At 33.9% G+C, this 17,771-nt stretch overlaps 1 protein-coding gene across 3 annotated transcripts in view; it reads right to left on the bottom strand.

Annotated features, from left to right (window-relative positions):
• DCDC1 (doublecortin domain containing 1) overlaps positions 1 to 17,771 on the bottom strand; it is a 393,336-nt gene that overhangs the window by 171,629 nt on the left and 203,936 nt on the right. For all 3 annotated transcript variants that reach the window (XM_074372209.1, XM_074372210.1, XM_045523733.2), the window contains 3 exons: positions 14,942 to 15,047; positions 7,924 to 8,058; positions 5,240 to 5,358 (listed from right to left, as the gene is read on the bottom strand). In XM_074372209.1, the coding sequence (XP_074228310.1) occupies positions 5,240 to 5,358; positions 7,924 to 8,058; positions 14,942 to 15,047 (360 nt within the window). The remainder of the gene's footprint in view (positions 1 to 5,239; positions 5,359 to 7,923; positions 8,059 to 14,941; positions 15,048 to 17,771) is intronic.

The following is a 17,771-nucleotide window of genomic DNA, read 5'->3' as shown; positions in this document are numbered from 1 at the left end:
AAATCAGCTTGATAACTTTTATAAAAGAAATTTGCTGGAATTTTGATTGAAACTGCATTAAATTTAAAGATCAATTTGAGGATGAACACCAAAACAATATGGGGTCTTTCAATCCATGAATGCAGTACATCCTTGCAACTCTTTAGGTCTTCTTTAATTTCACTCAGCAATGTTTTGTAATTTTCAGTGCACAAGTTTTGTGCATATTTTATCTGATTTATATTTAAGTATGCCATATTTTTGATGTTATTGTAAATGATGCTTAAAATTTCTAATTTCTAAATTTGTTTGTTGCTAGCATATAGGAATTCAACCAATATGTATGTTGATCTCAAGCCCTCAAACTTGCTAAACTCATTTATTAGTTCTAAAAATTTTTCTAGGTTTCATAGAATTTTCTATATAGACAACCATGTCATCTGATAATAAAGACAGTTTCACTTCTTCAATTCATATCTAGATGTCTTTTATTTCTTTTCCTTTTCTTACATTGACTGAAGGTTTCCATACAATGCTGACTGGTAATAGTGGACCATCTTGTCTTGCTCCTAATCTTAGGAAGAAGCATTTCATCTTTCATCATTAAGTATGGTATTTGCTGGAGGATTTTCATAGATGCCCTTTGTCATATTAACAAAGTTCCCTTCTATTCAGCTTTCTGAAAGTTTTCATTAGGAAAGGATGCTGACTTTTGTTAAATGCTTTTCTCTATATCAATTTGATGTTCATGATTTTTCCTTTTCAATCTACCAATATGGTGACTTACACTGATTGATTTTCAAATGTTAAACCAACTTTACTTTTCCAGGATAAACCCTACTTGGTCATGATATATTACCTTTTTTATACATTATTGTATTTAATTTGTTAAAATTTCAAGAATTTTTTCATTTATGTTCATAGGGGACATTAGTCTATGATTTTCTTTCCCTGTAATGTCTTTGGTTAGTTTTTATTAACAGAATAATTCTGGCCTCATAGAATGGGTTGAAAAGTGTTCCCTCTTCTGTTTCTCAATGAGAATATATAGAATTGGTATTATTATTATTTTTTTCTAAAATGTTTGGTAGAATTCCCCCACTGAAACTAGTGAAACCATCTGGGCCTGAGGTTTTCTTTGTGGGAAGGTTTTGAACTAAAAATTTAATTTCATTAAGAGATAAGACTATTCAGGTTACCTATTTCTTCCTGGGTAGACATTAGTAGTTTGTACCCTTTAAAGAACTGGTCTTTATCATCTTAGTTGGCAAATTTATTGGCACATCTTTGTTCAAAATATTCCCTATCACCCCTTTATTAACTGTGTGATATCACCTCTCTCATCCCTGATACTGGTAGTGTGTGTCCTTTTCCTTATTTCCTGAACAGTCTGGCTAGAGGCTTATCAGTTTATTTGATCTTTTCAAAAAACTAGCTTTTGGTTTCATTGATTTGTTTTCCATTTCTCTGTTTTCTATTCCATTGATTTCCACTCTGACTTTTACTATTTTCTGTCTTCTGATTACTTTTGAGTTTAATATATTCTTCTTACTCTATCTTAAAATGGAAACTGAGGTCACTGATTTGATACCTTTCTTCTTTTCTTAGATAGGTATTTATATAAATTTCCTTCTAAGGACTTTTTTAGTAGCATCCCTCAATTTTTAACATGTGTGTTTTCCTTTTCATTCAGTCCAAAAAACTTGCTAATTTCCATTTTGATATCTTCTTTGTTCCATGGGTTAGAAATGTGTTACTTATGCCCAAATATTTGGGCATTTTCCAGAAATCTATATGCTATTGATTTCCAATTTAACTCCATTATGGCCAGAGAAAATGTTTATAACATTTAAGTTCTGTTAAATGTATGAGACTTGTTTTATAGCTAGAATACTGTCTATGCTGTTTAATATACTGTTCACTTCAAATGGATGTGTCTTCATTGTTTTGGGTGTATTCTTCTATAAATATCCATTAGGTCAAGCTGTTCGATAGTGTTGTTCTAGTTTTCTATATCCTTACAGATTTTTCCCACTTGTTCTATTAATTATTGAAATAGGATATTCTATTGCTGACTACAGTTGTAGATTCTTCTCTTTCTCACTGCAGTTCTCTTAGCTTCCACTTCATTTTTTGAAGCTGTGCTATGAGGTGAACAAATGTTGTTAAGTCTTCTTGATGAATTAATCCCTTAATCATTATGAAATGACCCTCTTTGTCCCTGGTAATATTCTTTGCATTGAACTCTACTTTGTCTGATATTAATTTAGCCATTCTAGCTTTCTATGGGTTAGTTTTATCACTGCATACATTTTTCATGCATTTACTTTTAACCCATTTGTGGTTTTATATTCAAAGTGGGTTTTTTTGTAAGTTAGCATTTAGATGGATCTTGCTTTTTTAATCTAATCTGACAATGCCTGAGTTTTAAACGGGCTATTTATATTATTTATATTTAATGCAATTATTGATACAATGGATCTAAATCTACCATCTTGTTATTTATTTCCTCTTTGTCCTATCTGTTCTTTGCTCCCTGTTCCATATTTATCTGTTTTCTTTTGCATTATTTTTTTATTATTTCATTTTATCTAATTTTGGCTTGTTAGCCGTAACTCTTTGTTGTATTATTTTAGCTTCAACGTCTATCACAAACATCTTTAACTTATCCGTCTACTTTCAGTTGATATCATATCATTTGACACATACAGTATAAAAACCTTTTTCACATTTCTCTCTTATTGTTGGCTTCATATATTTTATGTCTCCATGTTTTTACCTCCATAATACATTTTTTTTTGCTTTAAACAATAAAATATATTTTAAAGAGACTTCAATAATAAGAAATGAGGTCTTCATATTACCTATGTAGTTATTATCCCCAGTGCCCTTCATGTCCCCCCGGTACCATTTTTCTTCTGCTTGAAGAGCTTCCTTAGACATTGTTTGGCAGGTTTGCTGGTGATAAATTCTTTCAGTTTGTGAATAATATCTGAAGTCTTTATTTTGCCTTTATATCTTAAAAATCTTTTCATTGGGAAAGGAATTCTATATTGACAGGTTGTTTTTTTTTTATTTTAGTTTTTAAAGATTTCTTCAGACATCTAAGAACTAACAATCTTTCACTGTCTTCCCATTCTTACTGTTGTCAACAAGAAATCTGCTGTCAGTCAAATCTCTGCTCCTCTTGTATCTAATAAGTATGTCTTTTCTCTTTGGCTACTTTTAAGATCTTCTCTTTATCACTAATTTTAAGCAATTTATCATGATTTTCCTTGGATTTTCTTCTTCATGTTTCTTGTGCTTGCAATTTGTTGAACTTCTTGGATCTGCAGGTTATAGTTTTCACAAATTTTGGAAATTTTTCAGACATAATTTCTTCCAATATTTTTCTGTTTCCTGCTTCTTTCCTTTAGATTCTAATTACTCAGCGATTGGGCCACATGAAGTTTGTCACATCTCACTGATGCTCTGTTCCTTTTTTTTCAATATTTTTTTCTCTCTGGCTTTCACTGTGAATAGTTTCCATTGTTATCTCTTTAGGTTCACTAATATTTTCTTCCATAATGTCTAATCTGCCATTAGTCACATTCACTATATTTAACGTGTCATACATTGCAATTTTCATTTATAGAAATTTGATTTGAGTCTTTTCATATCTTCTATGTCTCTATTCAACATGTCCAACCTTCTCTAGCTTGTTGAATATACAGAATGTAATTGTAACAATTGTTTTAGCATCCTGCATGTTAATTCTTTAATTTGTGTCACTTCTGGGTCAGTGACAATTGATTAGTTTTTCTCTTTATTATAACCCTGTACTAAGTGAGCTGAACCATCTCTGGCCCCATGACCCATGGTTTGCCTTTGTCTTTATTATAAGTTGATTCTTGGTATGTTTCCAATTTATAGCACTGATTCTGCCCCAGAAATCTTGTTATCCCCTCTACATACAGCATCACATCAAACTGGGACTTGCTTTGGGTTTGTCTGCCTCTCCCTGGGAACTACGTGTTTAGGACCCTACTAGCACTGGCTAGTGTGTGCAATAAGCAAGCTACTGTCTCCCTCTCCCTTCTGCCTGGGTTTCTCAATTAATGTACCCTACTCATTCCCTGAAGTACCTGGCACTCATTGGCAATTTTTTGACTGCATTTTGACCTACAGACCATGTAGTTTTGTGGCTAAGAGTGGGTTATAGATTATGGTTGCTTGATTTTGCATTCCTCCCCTATCACTCAGTAGATATGACATTGAGTAAGTGATTAACTTCTCTGTATTCCAATTTCCTCATCTGTAATGATAGTAATCACACCTACCTTATCAGGCTATTGTTAAGATTAAATGTGACAATGCAATATAAAGAAATTAAAATAGTGTCTAATTCAGAAGTTTTTGTGGTTGTTAGAGTAAGAGTTACAGCTAGGATTTACACTTGGAAATTTGATTCTGTAGATCACATTCTTAACCTTTATTTAATATTCTAATACCTGTTATACAGTCTGCTTTGCATGTTAGAGAAGATGTCCCCTCTGTATTTGTGGCTGGGCCAGGTTCTCTGCTGCCCAAGTGCCCTAGTTCTGGTTTCAGCCCTAAGCACATCCTGACTTCCTATCCAGTCAGAAGTAGTTGGCTAATAGCTTCTAAGTCTTGAAGTACAATAGTACTTGTTTTTGTCAATACTAGGTGAAATCAAAAGACAAATGAAGAAGAAAAAAGAAAGCATCTAGGAAACAATATTTCCAGATGACTATAAATAATATTTTTCCTTATTGCTAATTTTTCCTTCTAAATGTATTTCTCATTTTTAATTTTATCTTTCCAAGTCAGAAACAAACAAAAAAAATGATACTTTTGGTGCCTTACAAGCCAGCAACTTTTTGTCTCCTTGATTTTTGTCTCACAGTTCCATCTTTCATATTCAGAAGATGGAGAAAAGGTTAGGAAAACACACAGAACATTAAAATTTTAGTTAACAACCAAAATGGATATAAAGAAATTAGCTCCAATAATTATACAGGAAAGCAGCAGCTTGTCTATAATGCAGATACATACTGAAGCCCAATTTTTCACTTTTAAAAATATCTAGGAAATGCCACCAAACTTATTTTAGATTAGAAAAATTAATATTGATATTTTGAACACAAACTTAAACACCTAATGAATATTCCATTTAAGCCAGGTGGCACCATGATCTGACTGCTCAGGAATCTTGAAACTAACATTTCTTGCTTTGAGATTAGTAGCTCATAGACATTACCTTTTCTTTAGGATTAGTTTATATCCTTCTAATGATGTTCCTTCAGTGGCCTTGACTCTGATTGGATGACCAACAGCAAGGCAGCCCTGAGTTATTGCTCGGCTCAGGATCATTCCAGTCTTCCAGTGAATGAGGTTGGGGGGTGGGGGGGGAGAAAGGTCTAAATAAGTTAAAAGAACCAGAAAATTCAACAATGTGTCACAAATAGTGAGGTCATTATGCCTGGATAAACCTGGATATTAACAGTTGCTGAAAGTGAAACACTACCCACAACTTAGCAGCCAGCGAGCCCTGCTCACAATCAGTGATCTTCTGTCCGACAAGGGTGACATTTTACAGTTCAGCGCAAAATGAAACAGACCTTGATATCTTCATTTGTCCTTTTTTTCTGTGCATTTTCACAGCGCAGTGATTTGGGGTCTATCACGTGTCACTTGTTATAGTTATAACTACAGAGCTTACTTGAAATATGTATGCATAGGAAAAAAAAGTGCAGTGAACTGAAAAGACTGAAACAAATCCTTAACCTTTGTACCAATTTAAAGTTTTACTCTGGGTCTAAATACCATGGTTAAACATTTCAGGGTGGTTTGTGAAATGCTTTTGTTTTAAATGTTAGAATTATCTGGTAAGGAAATTGATTGAGAATATTGTTTGAATGGCCATTTAACAGTTTTCTTACTTAGTGAATCAACACAACACTTCAAATAAGTGACAACCACTAAGGAATTTATTTACACATATTGAGGACTTATGGGATATGAAATTCTTTGTCTTAATAGGTAGGAAATTTTAATTTGAAAAAAGGGAGAGAACTTTCAATCTTAAAAGATTTTCAAAATTGTTTTCCTTTCAACATGTAATTTTTATTTCCCATGTTTTTGTTTTATTTCCCATGGGAAAGAACTATACAATGACTTAGGAAAAGTATTTTTAAAAAATTTTGGGGCTCTAATAAGCACTGAATGGAATCCTCATTTGAATATGCTGCCTATACAGAAAGGGAACTGTTTAGGATGAGAAAAAAGAATCACTATTTATAAAGCATTTTCTATATAACAGATAGAATGCTTGAATTTCACACTTGCTTTCTCATTTAATCTCGACTTTGCAAGACAGGTACCACTAACTTCATTTTATATATAAGAAAACTGTGGTTCAGTGCAACTAAGTAACTTTCTCAAGGTCACACCAGGGATTCTAATTCTGATCATACTCTTTACAGCAAACATTTCAATTATTTCGAGGAAATCTTAGACAGGTACAGGTTTTTTTCGATATCATGGAATTCTAGAAACAGCATGGAATTACAGAATATGAGATCTGGGAAATACCTTTCCATATCATCAGGTCCAACTCTTTGCAGATTGAAGACTAAGGACTAGATATGGTATGTGAGTTACCTGAGGTCACACAGGTGTTCAGTGGCAGTGCTGAAACTAAAACATTTCCATTATGCTCACAGATTGGTCAGATACTGAGCAGTATTTTATATTACAGTGAAAAGCCTTAAGTTTTGAAGTCAGACAGACCAAGAATCTTTCCTCTACCACTTACTACTCTCACTTTTTTCAGCTGTATAATGAAAACCTGCACAGCTTTTATAAGACTGAGCCAATGTGCATAAGATGCTTAACATATAGATGTTACTGGAATTTGACACAACATTCTAAAATGACTATAACTCAATTAAAAAAAATTTAAAAAAACATACAGTAGATGTTTAACAAAATGGCTGATATTATTATCAAGTCAGAAATAAAATACAACTTAAAAAGGGCTAATAGTTAAGAAAGACTCCAGGTTGGAAGCAGATTTAAGAAATATCTCATCTAACCTCATTCTGCCTTGGTCTATGAAATGAATAATATCTCTCAGTACCTCTGTGTCTATATTTTTGTTTTTAACTCTCAGAGAAGCAAACATAATAAAGACAATCCAAAAATTCATTTGAGAAAATAGTTTCAACCTCTCCTATCCCCTAAAATAAGTAGCAGCAAACTTGCCTGGGTGACTCTGCACCCAAGGAAGTACTAAGAAGTAAAAATAGACTACAGGGAAGGGGCAAATGGAGACACAAGAAGAGCAGATACAAGGTGTACCATCTCTTTCCAGACATAAATATTTGGTGACAGTTACAAAACATATTTCAATAGTAAGAGGGAAAGGGAGGGCAATTACATATTCTCATTTTATATCAGATACAATAGCATAAGAATAAAATAAGAAAATAATAGTGTCAATATGTAGGAATAAAATGTGTTAGGCATTGTTGACATCTCATACTCAGGGATTTCTTTGAAAACTGTCCTTAAGAAGACCATATGCATCACTATATGGCACTAATCCACCAGGCTCTGTGAACCTCAACAATGAAGACTAAGAAGTGGAAGCAAATGACATTCAGACAAATCTCATGAAAATGGTGAGTCTGTGGACTATACCTAAGCTCTATCATTGTTTAAATACACTGTGGACATCTAAAAGTGAGTTGAATGCTCACATGGTGATCTGTGGAACTCCTCTGCACTAGACAAACGAAGACCAGAGAATAGATGCACAATAGCCAACAGCATATGCTTTTACTTGCATGCTTGTGTGCATGAGGGAACCGGGAGCTGGAGCAGCACAGTGAGCCAGTGAGCCCAGGAAGTCACTCAGGGAGAGCAGACACTCTTGGGTACCTTTGTGATCAGCCACACACTGGCTGCAGGCCACAGGGTCGACGGCGCTATCTGACTCCCACTGCTCTCTTCACTACTTGAGAAACTCTGCTTTCTGATGGAAACAGAGGCATGAAGGACAATATTGGGGTCCACCTATACAATGAGAAGAAGTAAGTGTTTTTAGCTCATAGTCTGAAAGTCAACCTTCTTCAACATACTTACCCAAGATAAGTTAATCTACAACATTGTTTCTGATTCAGAAGGTCTCTTTTGAAATAGTAGTGCTCAATCCCATTAAATTCAACTCAGTATTTGTTGAGCACCAGCTCTGATGCTCAAGGTCCTAGACCCTGTGGTGTGGGATATTATAAAACATTTTTCCTACTCTACAGAAACTTACAACTGTAGAGGCAATAACACACATGCGAACACACATACGCACAGTTTCATGTTAGGCTCCATGTGGATGATTAAATAGTGTTGTAGTACACAGAGAATGGTAGGCTCATTTCTGCAGGAGTAACAAACAGTGAAGCATCTTGAAAGAGGTAACATCTGGCCTTGAAGGATGGAGACAGTTTGACAGGAATAATGAAGAATAAAAAGGTATTCCAAGCAAAGGCAATCAAGTGTATCTTAGTATTTATTGGTAGGCTCAAAAGGTAAATTTGGCCAAACTTACAAGGTGTTAAATGTATGTCTGTGGAGTTAGCTGTTAGTAGGGCTTTCAAGCTTTCAAGCTGGAGGGACTGGATTGCAGAAGATTTTAGAAAGGTTGATCTGGCAAGTGTAAACATAATGGATTGCAGAATGGAGAGCTCAAAGGCAGGGAGAACAGTTGGGAGTCTATACAATCTCATAAGAATAAGGGGACATGAGCTGCCACTTCAGTGATGTTTGTGGGAATGGACGGGAGGGGATTTACTGGGAGACACTACATCTGTATACCTTTCTATAAAGGTATTGCACAGCTTCTAGTGTTTCTCACTTAGACTTGAGTGTCAAATTAACAGTCGTTCAAGTCATCTGTCAGAATTCTACTACTTCATATTTAATAAACTTTATCTCCTAACTTAATCACTTTCCCCGAATAATCATGGTACTTTTTAAAGTACTAATATTTATTTGTATAGGATTATAGGAATATGCCAATTTATGCTTTAATCTTAGTAAATGATGTTGCTTTGGTAACAATTTAAATTATTTTCTAACATTAAAAAGTCTATTCTAAATCTTTGCTAATACTAGATATTTGTTGAGTAACACATGATTTCTTTAAAAAAAAATTAAATAACTTAAAAGGTAATGTTTTACATGTGTGATCAGGCAATAAAAAATGGATACGACTAATATATTTGATAATTATTCTATGACGGAAGATAGTTACTTCTCAAGAGAAGAAAATATCATGTGGCTCCTATACATGAAAATAAAATTTTAAAAGTGCAGCAATCCCACCACATAAGCAGATTTGACTTACAGCTCTTTGACTGCGTACTCCCCAGTTAGCCAGTAGTGACTGGATTCTAAAGGGGAATCCCCCACAGTTTCTGAACAATGATAAACTATATTCTATTAATCCATCCGCCACAGGACTCGGCATTTAAAGTAGCACTCTTGGTCAACCTCCTAACTCCAAGTTGCCAACACATTCAAAACTCTCCTCTGCAACTGGGAAGAAGATTGTTTTGACTGGAATTAGTCAGACAGAAGACCCGTACTGCCAACTGCTTCTTTGTACAGCACCTGCTGCCAGTGCCTACGTTCTTGTTATCTCCACAACACGGTTTAATCTTTTAACAGTTGGCTTATTGGTGAAGAGTGAAGGGGTCCTTTGTGTCTGTCTTGGGTTGGCACCCAGTATTAACACCATGCTGTTCTTCGAGAGATATTTTGCTGGATAGTTCCCAAGTGATTCCACATAGACCAGACAGAGCCAGGCCCACTAACTCAGCTTCATTTCACGTTATTAAAAAAGAAAAAAATCCTGCCAAGTCTGACGCTCTAATACACTTAAAACTGACAATGGCCATTAAATTCTTTTCATGACTTCATCTTCTTTTTTTCTTTTTAATTTAATCTGATAGCTTAGCTTTAGACCAAATGTTTAGGAAGGTAGGGAAGACAAAAATTATGAAAATTGGAATTCTTAAAAGAAAAGTGCTCTGACAATGTGCAACATAATATGGTGTGTGTGTGTGTGTGTGTGTGTGTGCATGTGTGTGTGCACATGTGCATGCACGAGCATGTGTATGAAAGCATTTATGCTGAGACTTCTCTAAATATATACCATCCTATATGTTACTAGAAAACCTTTTTAAGTCCTGTTGAGAATCAAAAAAGAAATTCTCTTTCATTCTTTTGAATATCTATATACATAGCTCCCTTTAAATGACCATTATGATTTTGCTTGTCTGAATAAACTGTGCTGATGCCAGTGATTTAAAGAATTAGAAGATGCCAGTGATTAAAAAAATATATATGCATACACATACTGGGCCAGTTAAAATTTCTTGTTTAATTTTCTTTCCCCAAATCACTAATGAAAGTGGACTTCAATATTCTTGTGTAATTTCAAAATAATAAGGGAGACATTTATGTTCTTTTCCTGCAGGAAAAGACTGGAGAACAAACTATAAGACAATGAAATTTTTCTTGAAAGAAAAGGCTTATGGATCACAATCTTCATTCTAAACAAATTGTTTACTACATAGATATAAATTTTATACAATTGTTCCTTTTTATATTTATTTTAGACCAAGTTAAATGATTTGCTATAAAAATTGACATCACAGCTACAAGAAATATTCTGAAATCTTTTTCTTCATGTCCCTAATATTCACTCTCTTATTGTTTTCATTCTCTAAATCTATAGTTGATCAATCCACACATCTCTAAGAAAAAGACCTGGAAAAGTTGGAAAGCAGAAATATCAGTGAGTACATAATTATGCAACCAAACTAGAAGAATACCTAGGATCTAGGGATGCAGTCCTCAAATAGATTTCAACTGTTGTTCTAAAAATAAGGAAGGGACTTGAGTTTTTATTTAAAGCCCTATGTTCTATTCTAATGACAATCAGTCTAAAATGTAAATTAAAATCTTATTATTTTCTCCAGTATAAACTATCTGTAGAAAATGTTTCTCAATGACTCACTCTCCAAAGAAATAGGGCAGGGAAGAATTGTTTGCCTTTTCCCAGCCTTCTTTGTGACATACAGAATACATTCTGCTAGCACCCATGACTGCCGAATTTACACGTTAACTTGTAACAAATGTGCCATAATTCTAAAATCATAACTTGGTGTTTTTCTTACTGTTTCTGTACTAAAATTTGTCACTAATGTCCAGTTGATGTCTGATCATACCAACAGGCTAGGATCAATATCAGTTTCCTTTTCATTTTGGCAGAATATATGACCTGCCAAACACTGGAGTATATTTTTCTGCTATATTTTCCCATAACCAGGCATTGGTCAAGCTATTCTTCTCATGAATTTTTTTCTTTTATATTAACTTCTGTGAAGTTTATATCTCATCCATTTCATGGAAACATATAATCTTATTGCCCTTAAATGAGAGCAATCTAAAAATGTTGCCAATTTAAGTAACAATAGAACTGTTGAAAGATGTATTTGCCAAATCGTCCATTTGTAGTAGATTCCAAATCCTTTCTTGCAATGGATAAAAGAGCAACAGGTTGTAATTGTCAGGGTTATATCTGTCTCCCACATTACTAATAGGGATTATATGCTCCAAATTTTTCTCTGTCAATATGAGGTTTAAAAGAACAGTCAGGGGTTGGGCACTGATATCTCTATCTCAAGCCAAGTTTAAAACCTATGCATCAATAATATCGGCTTTTGCCTCCCTCCTCTCTATTCCTGTTGTAATCCTCTTAGTGTCTTCTTTACTGCAATGAGCATCCAGAGTCCACAATAAAATGCCCTATAGATATCCATCACCTCTGCCTGCCTCTCTTTTTTTTTAAGTGCTCCTTTTCAGGTTATTAAATTGCTATTTCCAATGCCCTGATCACCTCCGTGTATATAGTCAGAGACATTTTTCTGAAAGGATTTCAAAGGTTTCATAGCTGAGGGAAGGCCATTTTTCTCTGAAAGCTTCTCTCTACTATCTAGTTTATCAAATCTGTGCTTTCTTATACCACTATTTTGACTGGACTAAAATTTTATTCAAAATCAACTTCTTCTAAAAATACAATAGTGTACAAACTTTTAAGATGGATTTTTCTCACTTTCACTGAATCATTAGGATGAATTAATAGTGATAAAATAACTGTGGATTGTTAGTCTCTCATTTTTCAACATTAGAAAATACAGTTTTCCTTTGTCTTTTAAAATTAAGGCTAATTGAACTTATTTTAAAAAAATGCTTAAGGGAGTAGGGTATATCTCAGTGATAGAGTGCATACTTAACATGCATGAGGTCTTGGGTTCAATTCCCAGTACCTCCACAAAAAATAAATAAAAATAAAATAAAAATAAACGTAATTACCTCCCCTCAAAAGACAATGTAATTAAATAAATAAAATTAAAAAAAAAAAGAAAATATAGTTTTCTTTTAATGTTCTACTTTGGCCTAAAACAAAAGAGATAAGCCTCTTTCTGGTTCTCTTCCTCTGATAACTGTTCACTATCCATTTCTTTCAGGTTTGAACTGGTTTCTGTTGAATGAGTTAATTAACTAGTGAATTCAATTCCATTTAGCTGACTCTGAGTAGCTCCACACTGTAGCTGAGACAAGAATGATGAGAAGGCCCTTTGCCCTTTAGGAATTTATCTAGCAGGGAGAGGATAAGATAAGGACCTCCTGAGATATCTTCCTAACACAAGGATCAAACTGGATCTTGCCCCTGCTTGAGTATTTCCAGTAGCTCCTTGTTTTCTACAGAACAAAATCCAGAATTTCCAACACTGAATAAGATCCTTTATGACATGATCCCAACATTCTCAGTGGAATCTACCATTCTTCCCTTCGTACACCGATGTGACCTAAAATATGCCCAAACTTGGGAGTACTGATTGACTTTGAATCATGCAAAAAAAAGGTAAGAAGAACAGCACCAAGTTCAATGTTATTATAAATGATATAAATGATACAGAATAGATGCAATGGGGTTATCAAGGCCAAAAACATCACATCTGGTTTGGGGGTAGGGTTAGGGTAAAGGAAGATTTCACGAAACAGGCACAAATCAGATAAGGCTAGAATTATGGGCAGGATTTCAATGCATTCATTGAATGCCAACTATAAGTCAGATACCTTGCTATTATATAGCACAATAGTGACAGAGAAGCAGGGCGGTGGTGGTGACAAAGTAAGAGAGGTTGAGCTCCAGGCAAAGGGATCCGTATCAGCATAATAACAGGAATCATGGACTGCTCAGAACACAACAAATGAACAATTTAGCTTGGCAAACACACAGAACATATTACAGAATAGTGAGCCTCTAGCTAAATTTTAAAAGCCATTCATCAAAATAGTATTGTTCACTTGCCCTGCCATAAAGACTTTGTTCTAGCACTCAGGAATACAAAGATGAGCAAGACATAAAGTCTGTGTCCAAAGAATTATCAATTTAGTGGAGAAGAAAGACACAAAAGCAAATGCCTATACCAAAACACAAACTCTAAGAACAATTTTCAAAGAATGAAAAGGAGTTCTGAGAACACAAAATAAATCTGGAGGATTTGTGAAGGTTTCATGGAAGAAGAGGAAGTTGAATAAAGTCTTAAAAAGCAAGGAATGGTAAAGGTGTGGCCTAGGCAAAGAACAACACATGCCATGGCATGAGTAGAGCAAAGTGTAAAGCATGTATGGGACCCAATGTACTAGCTCTGATTGTGGTGTAGGGTACAAAGAAGATCAAGAAGAGAGGACTGGAAAGGCAAGTTGAGAGTGGGGGAAGACTGGAGACGAATCACGGAGATCATGAAGGCCAAATGAGGACACAGAACTTCAATAGGCAACAACCAGGCATATACATTTTTTAAACAGGAAAATAATGCTATAGCATAAAACTAAAAAGGAATGCCAACAGGATCAGAACTATGGCAAATAACTCTTAATGTCAGATGAATATGAAATATAAAAGGCATTAATTCTTAGTGCATCATTCAACATATAGTTATTTTCTAAATTTGCTCAAAAACAGACAGGATTAGAAATAATTAATTTATTTTATTTTCATAATTATATTATCTAGAGTCATATGCACTTTGAAACAGCTAATATTTTCAGTACAAATTTTGACATAATAGACTGTATGGGCAGCATGGAGAAATTTAAAAAGAGCAGCTTGGGACCATGTGTCTTTTGCACTGTCTCTTAGAAATGAAGGGCCCAGACCAGTTAACGAGAAGCCTTACTTTCTTTGAGCATCTCTATCTCTGTGAGTGACTTTTGGTTTTGATTTCATAAATTCAAAAACTAAAGTTTAGGCAGCTGAAATGAACAATAACCCTACACAACTTCCCAGCCGAGAAAAACAAGCGTTGTTCCTTCTTTGGAGACAGGTTTAAAATGCCTTTCATAGCTCAGTGGGAAAAGAAAATTCTATACTGGCAGGATAAATTTCTAAATGTAATTTAATAAATAGACATTCTGGATTGGGCCGTCATGAGTTGAGTTTTCTGAAGAACTCATGTTACTTAGAGACATTCACCCATAAAGCAAATAGATCAGACCCCAAAGTACAAAGAGATAACAGCCATCAGAAAGACTTTCTTAAGCAAATGCAACTTATTAATACAGTTGGTATAAAGAAAATATGCTAAACAGCAGCACTTAAATAACATAATTCAAGAAGAATTTTTTCAAGTAGAAATGCTATATATTGGTTCAGTTTTAAAGTGCTTAATTTATTAACGGGAAGTGAAGTTTAATACTTACCCCCAACATTGGTAAAATAATTTATGGTTTTCAGAAACTTTCACAAATATCCACTCAATCACCATGTTTTGACTGAGTTTCCAACACATTAAATACCCTTATTAAGAACAACAAGTATTCTGACCTTGTTCTGGAGGAAATGGTTCTCCAAGTCCACCTTTTCAAATTGATCAGGTATCTGTTGACTGGTGCCATTGAAATTAACTGGAAATCCCTCACAAACTTCCCAACTAAGAAAAGTAAAATAATTATTCTTGTTAGAATAAAATATGTTTGATTATAATATGCTTTAATTTATTAGTATAGTAATTTATGCATCTCATATACTCCTATTAAGAAAAAAAATGTATATAGTCCATAATATTTTTAAACAGAAATTTGTAAAGTACCTTGGTATCTATTATTGGGAAAGGGAGGCTTTAAAATTTTACCTCGCAATTATTTACGATGTTGGGGGATTCCATGCCTAATTAATTATTAATAGAACAAAGAAACAAAAATAATTTTTAATCTTATAGAATTACTCATAGTGGAGACCATTTTCATTGTTAAATTTATATTGTAAATACATTGGTCTATGAATAATAAAGAATCCTTTTATATTTATAATGGTTGTGTTAAACACATCAGTTTGATATTTTTAATTGAGCCTTTTAAGAAGCAGTACAGTCTAGTGGGTACATGGACAAACCACAAAGTGGAGGGGCTGGTTTCATTCTTAGCTCAGCCAAGTCATTCATTTTAAAAGTGAGCCAATTCTTACCCTAAAGAAAATCACCTGGCTCAGCACTGATACGTTAAAACATACCATATAGCATGCTATTCAATGGAAACCAATTCTGAGACTGGTGATAATATTTTTTTCAATAGTCTGAGAAATATAAATAAGAGTATGACCACTAAGATTCCAAATTATCTACTTTAGCGTATAGAAAGAAAATTCAAAAGAATCCAAAAATTAAGTAAATTATCTTCAGATTATTTTGTGTTCAATAAGGGCAGTTTCACATTATCATACTTAGGGACCTAGATCTAATTTAAATTCATGCATTAAAACATATTACCTGCACCTGGGGAAGTAAAATTAAGACGAAATACATGAATTAAAAATTAAACTCCAAGGGAGGAGGGTATAGCTCAAGTGGAAGACTGCATGCTTAGCACGCACAAGGTCCTGGGTTCAATCCCGAGTACTGCCTCTAAAAATAAATAAAAAAAATTATCTACCCCCACCAAAAAACCCTAAAAAATAGTCATCTAGAAAATGTAAAGAAAAAATAAATATTTAAAAAAATTAAACTCCTAGCTAAAACTGAAGAAAAAGGGTCTAGGCAAGCTTAACAGCTTTGAGAAAGATTATTGCACATGAAATAAATCTTCTCATAAATGAAAATGCTTATTAAAAAGAGTGCTGAGTTATTTTCTGCCTATAAAGAGAAAGAGAATAAGACAAAACATTTTAATTTTGTATAATCTTGTTCAAAAGTGCAGGCAGTCACTGGGAGATAGATAGAGTGGTTGTTCAAACAGTTACCAAAGAAGACCAAGGAGTTTGTCTTTCTAAACATATTTAGCAATAGGTTGACACAAGCTAGACTGAGTGATCTCATCAGACCGCTTTTGTTTCTCAGGACCTGCCCTATACTTCAGCCTTTTCACCCATATATTAATGAAAGCTGTAATTTGTTAAATTACAAAATATTAAAGCTGGATGGGACCTTATAGATACATCACCTAATCCAATCAGTATTGGGCTGCAATGTCCAATATGGTAGCCATGAGACACATATTTCAATTTAAACTAATTCAATTTAAGCAAAATTAAAATTCAGTTCCTCAGTCAAATTAGGCACATTTTAAGTACTCAATGGTCAAAAAGTTGGCTTCCATCATCACAGAAAGTTTTATTGGCAGTGCTGGATATGGGTAAAGCCCTCAATTCTTAAGAAAGACAATCTGGGTTATAATCCTAGCTCTGCATGTACAAGTTGTGTGACTGGGCAAATTACTTTGCCCCTCTGTGCCTCAGCTTATGTCTCCAAAAAATGGAATAACAATAGGTTAATAACCAATGATGGGATTAAAATAATTGTTTTGAGGATTAAATGGATTCTTACCCAATTCATTTAGAACTGTGCCTGGCCTATGGTCAATACTCGGTAACTGCTGGGTTTCATTGTTTATACATAAGAAACTGATAGCCATCTGCTCATGGACAATCATGAGCAGATATGGGGTTAGATGCCCTAGATCATCTAATTCCTGCTTTTCTTCTCACTATCCCACCAAGCCTCCAGCATATTGCTTTTGTTTTCAATTTATCATCATCAAATGAGATGCTTAAATATGAATACTCAAGATAAAACATATTATTTAATATTTTTGTAATTCCATTCAAAATTATTAATTTAGATACATCCACTAAAAACGTTTTTATATTTCAAATAAAACTGCTACCTTTGTAAAGCAGAAACTATAATCTGCTCATTGCCCCATATGTTTCTTTAAAACTCAAGGAAAGTTAAAGATAAGTCTTTTACAAATATTAATGATAGTACTTATACTATGATATATGATATATGATAGAAATAAACTTATTTACAAAATAGAAACAGACTCATACATGTAGAAAACAAGTTTATGGTTACCAAAGGGAAAAGTGGGGGTGAGGGGAGGGATAAATTAGGGGCTTGGGATTAGCATATACAAACTACTATATATAAAATAGATAAAAAACAGGTCCTACTGTATAGCACAGGGGACTATATTGAATATCTTGTAATAAACTATAATGGAAAAGTATATGAAAAAGAATATATGTGTGTGTGTGTAAATGTATAACTGAATCACTTTGCTGTACACCAGAAACTAACACAACGTTGTACATTATACTTTAATAAAAAAAAAAGATGCTTTTTAAGTATTAGCTCATTATATCATGAAATAAGTCAATA

This window comes from Camelus bactrianus, chromosome 10 (genome assembly GCF_048773025.1).
Source record: "Camelus bactrianus isolate YW-2024 breed Bactrian camel chromosome 10, ASM4877302v1, whole genome shotgun sequence".
Taxonomy (NCBI): Eukaryota; Metazoa; Chordata; class Mammalia; order Artiodactyla; family Camelidae; genus Camelus; species Camelus bactrianus.
Note: the sequence above shows the minus strand (reverse complement) of the source record. Positions and strands in the feature narration are given on the sequence as shown.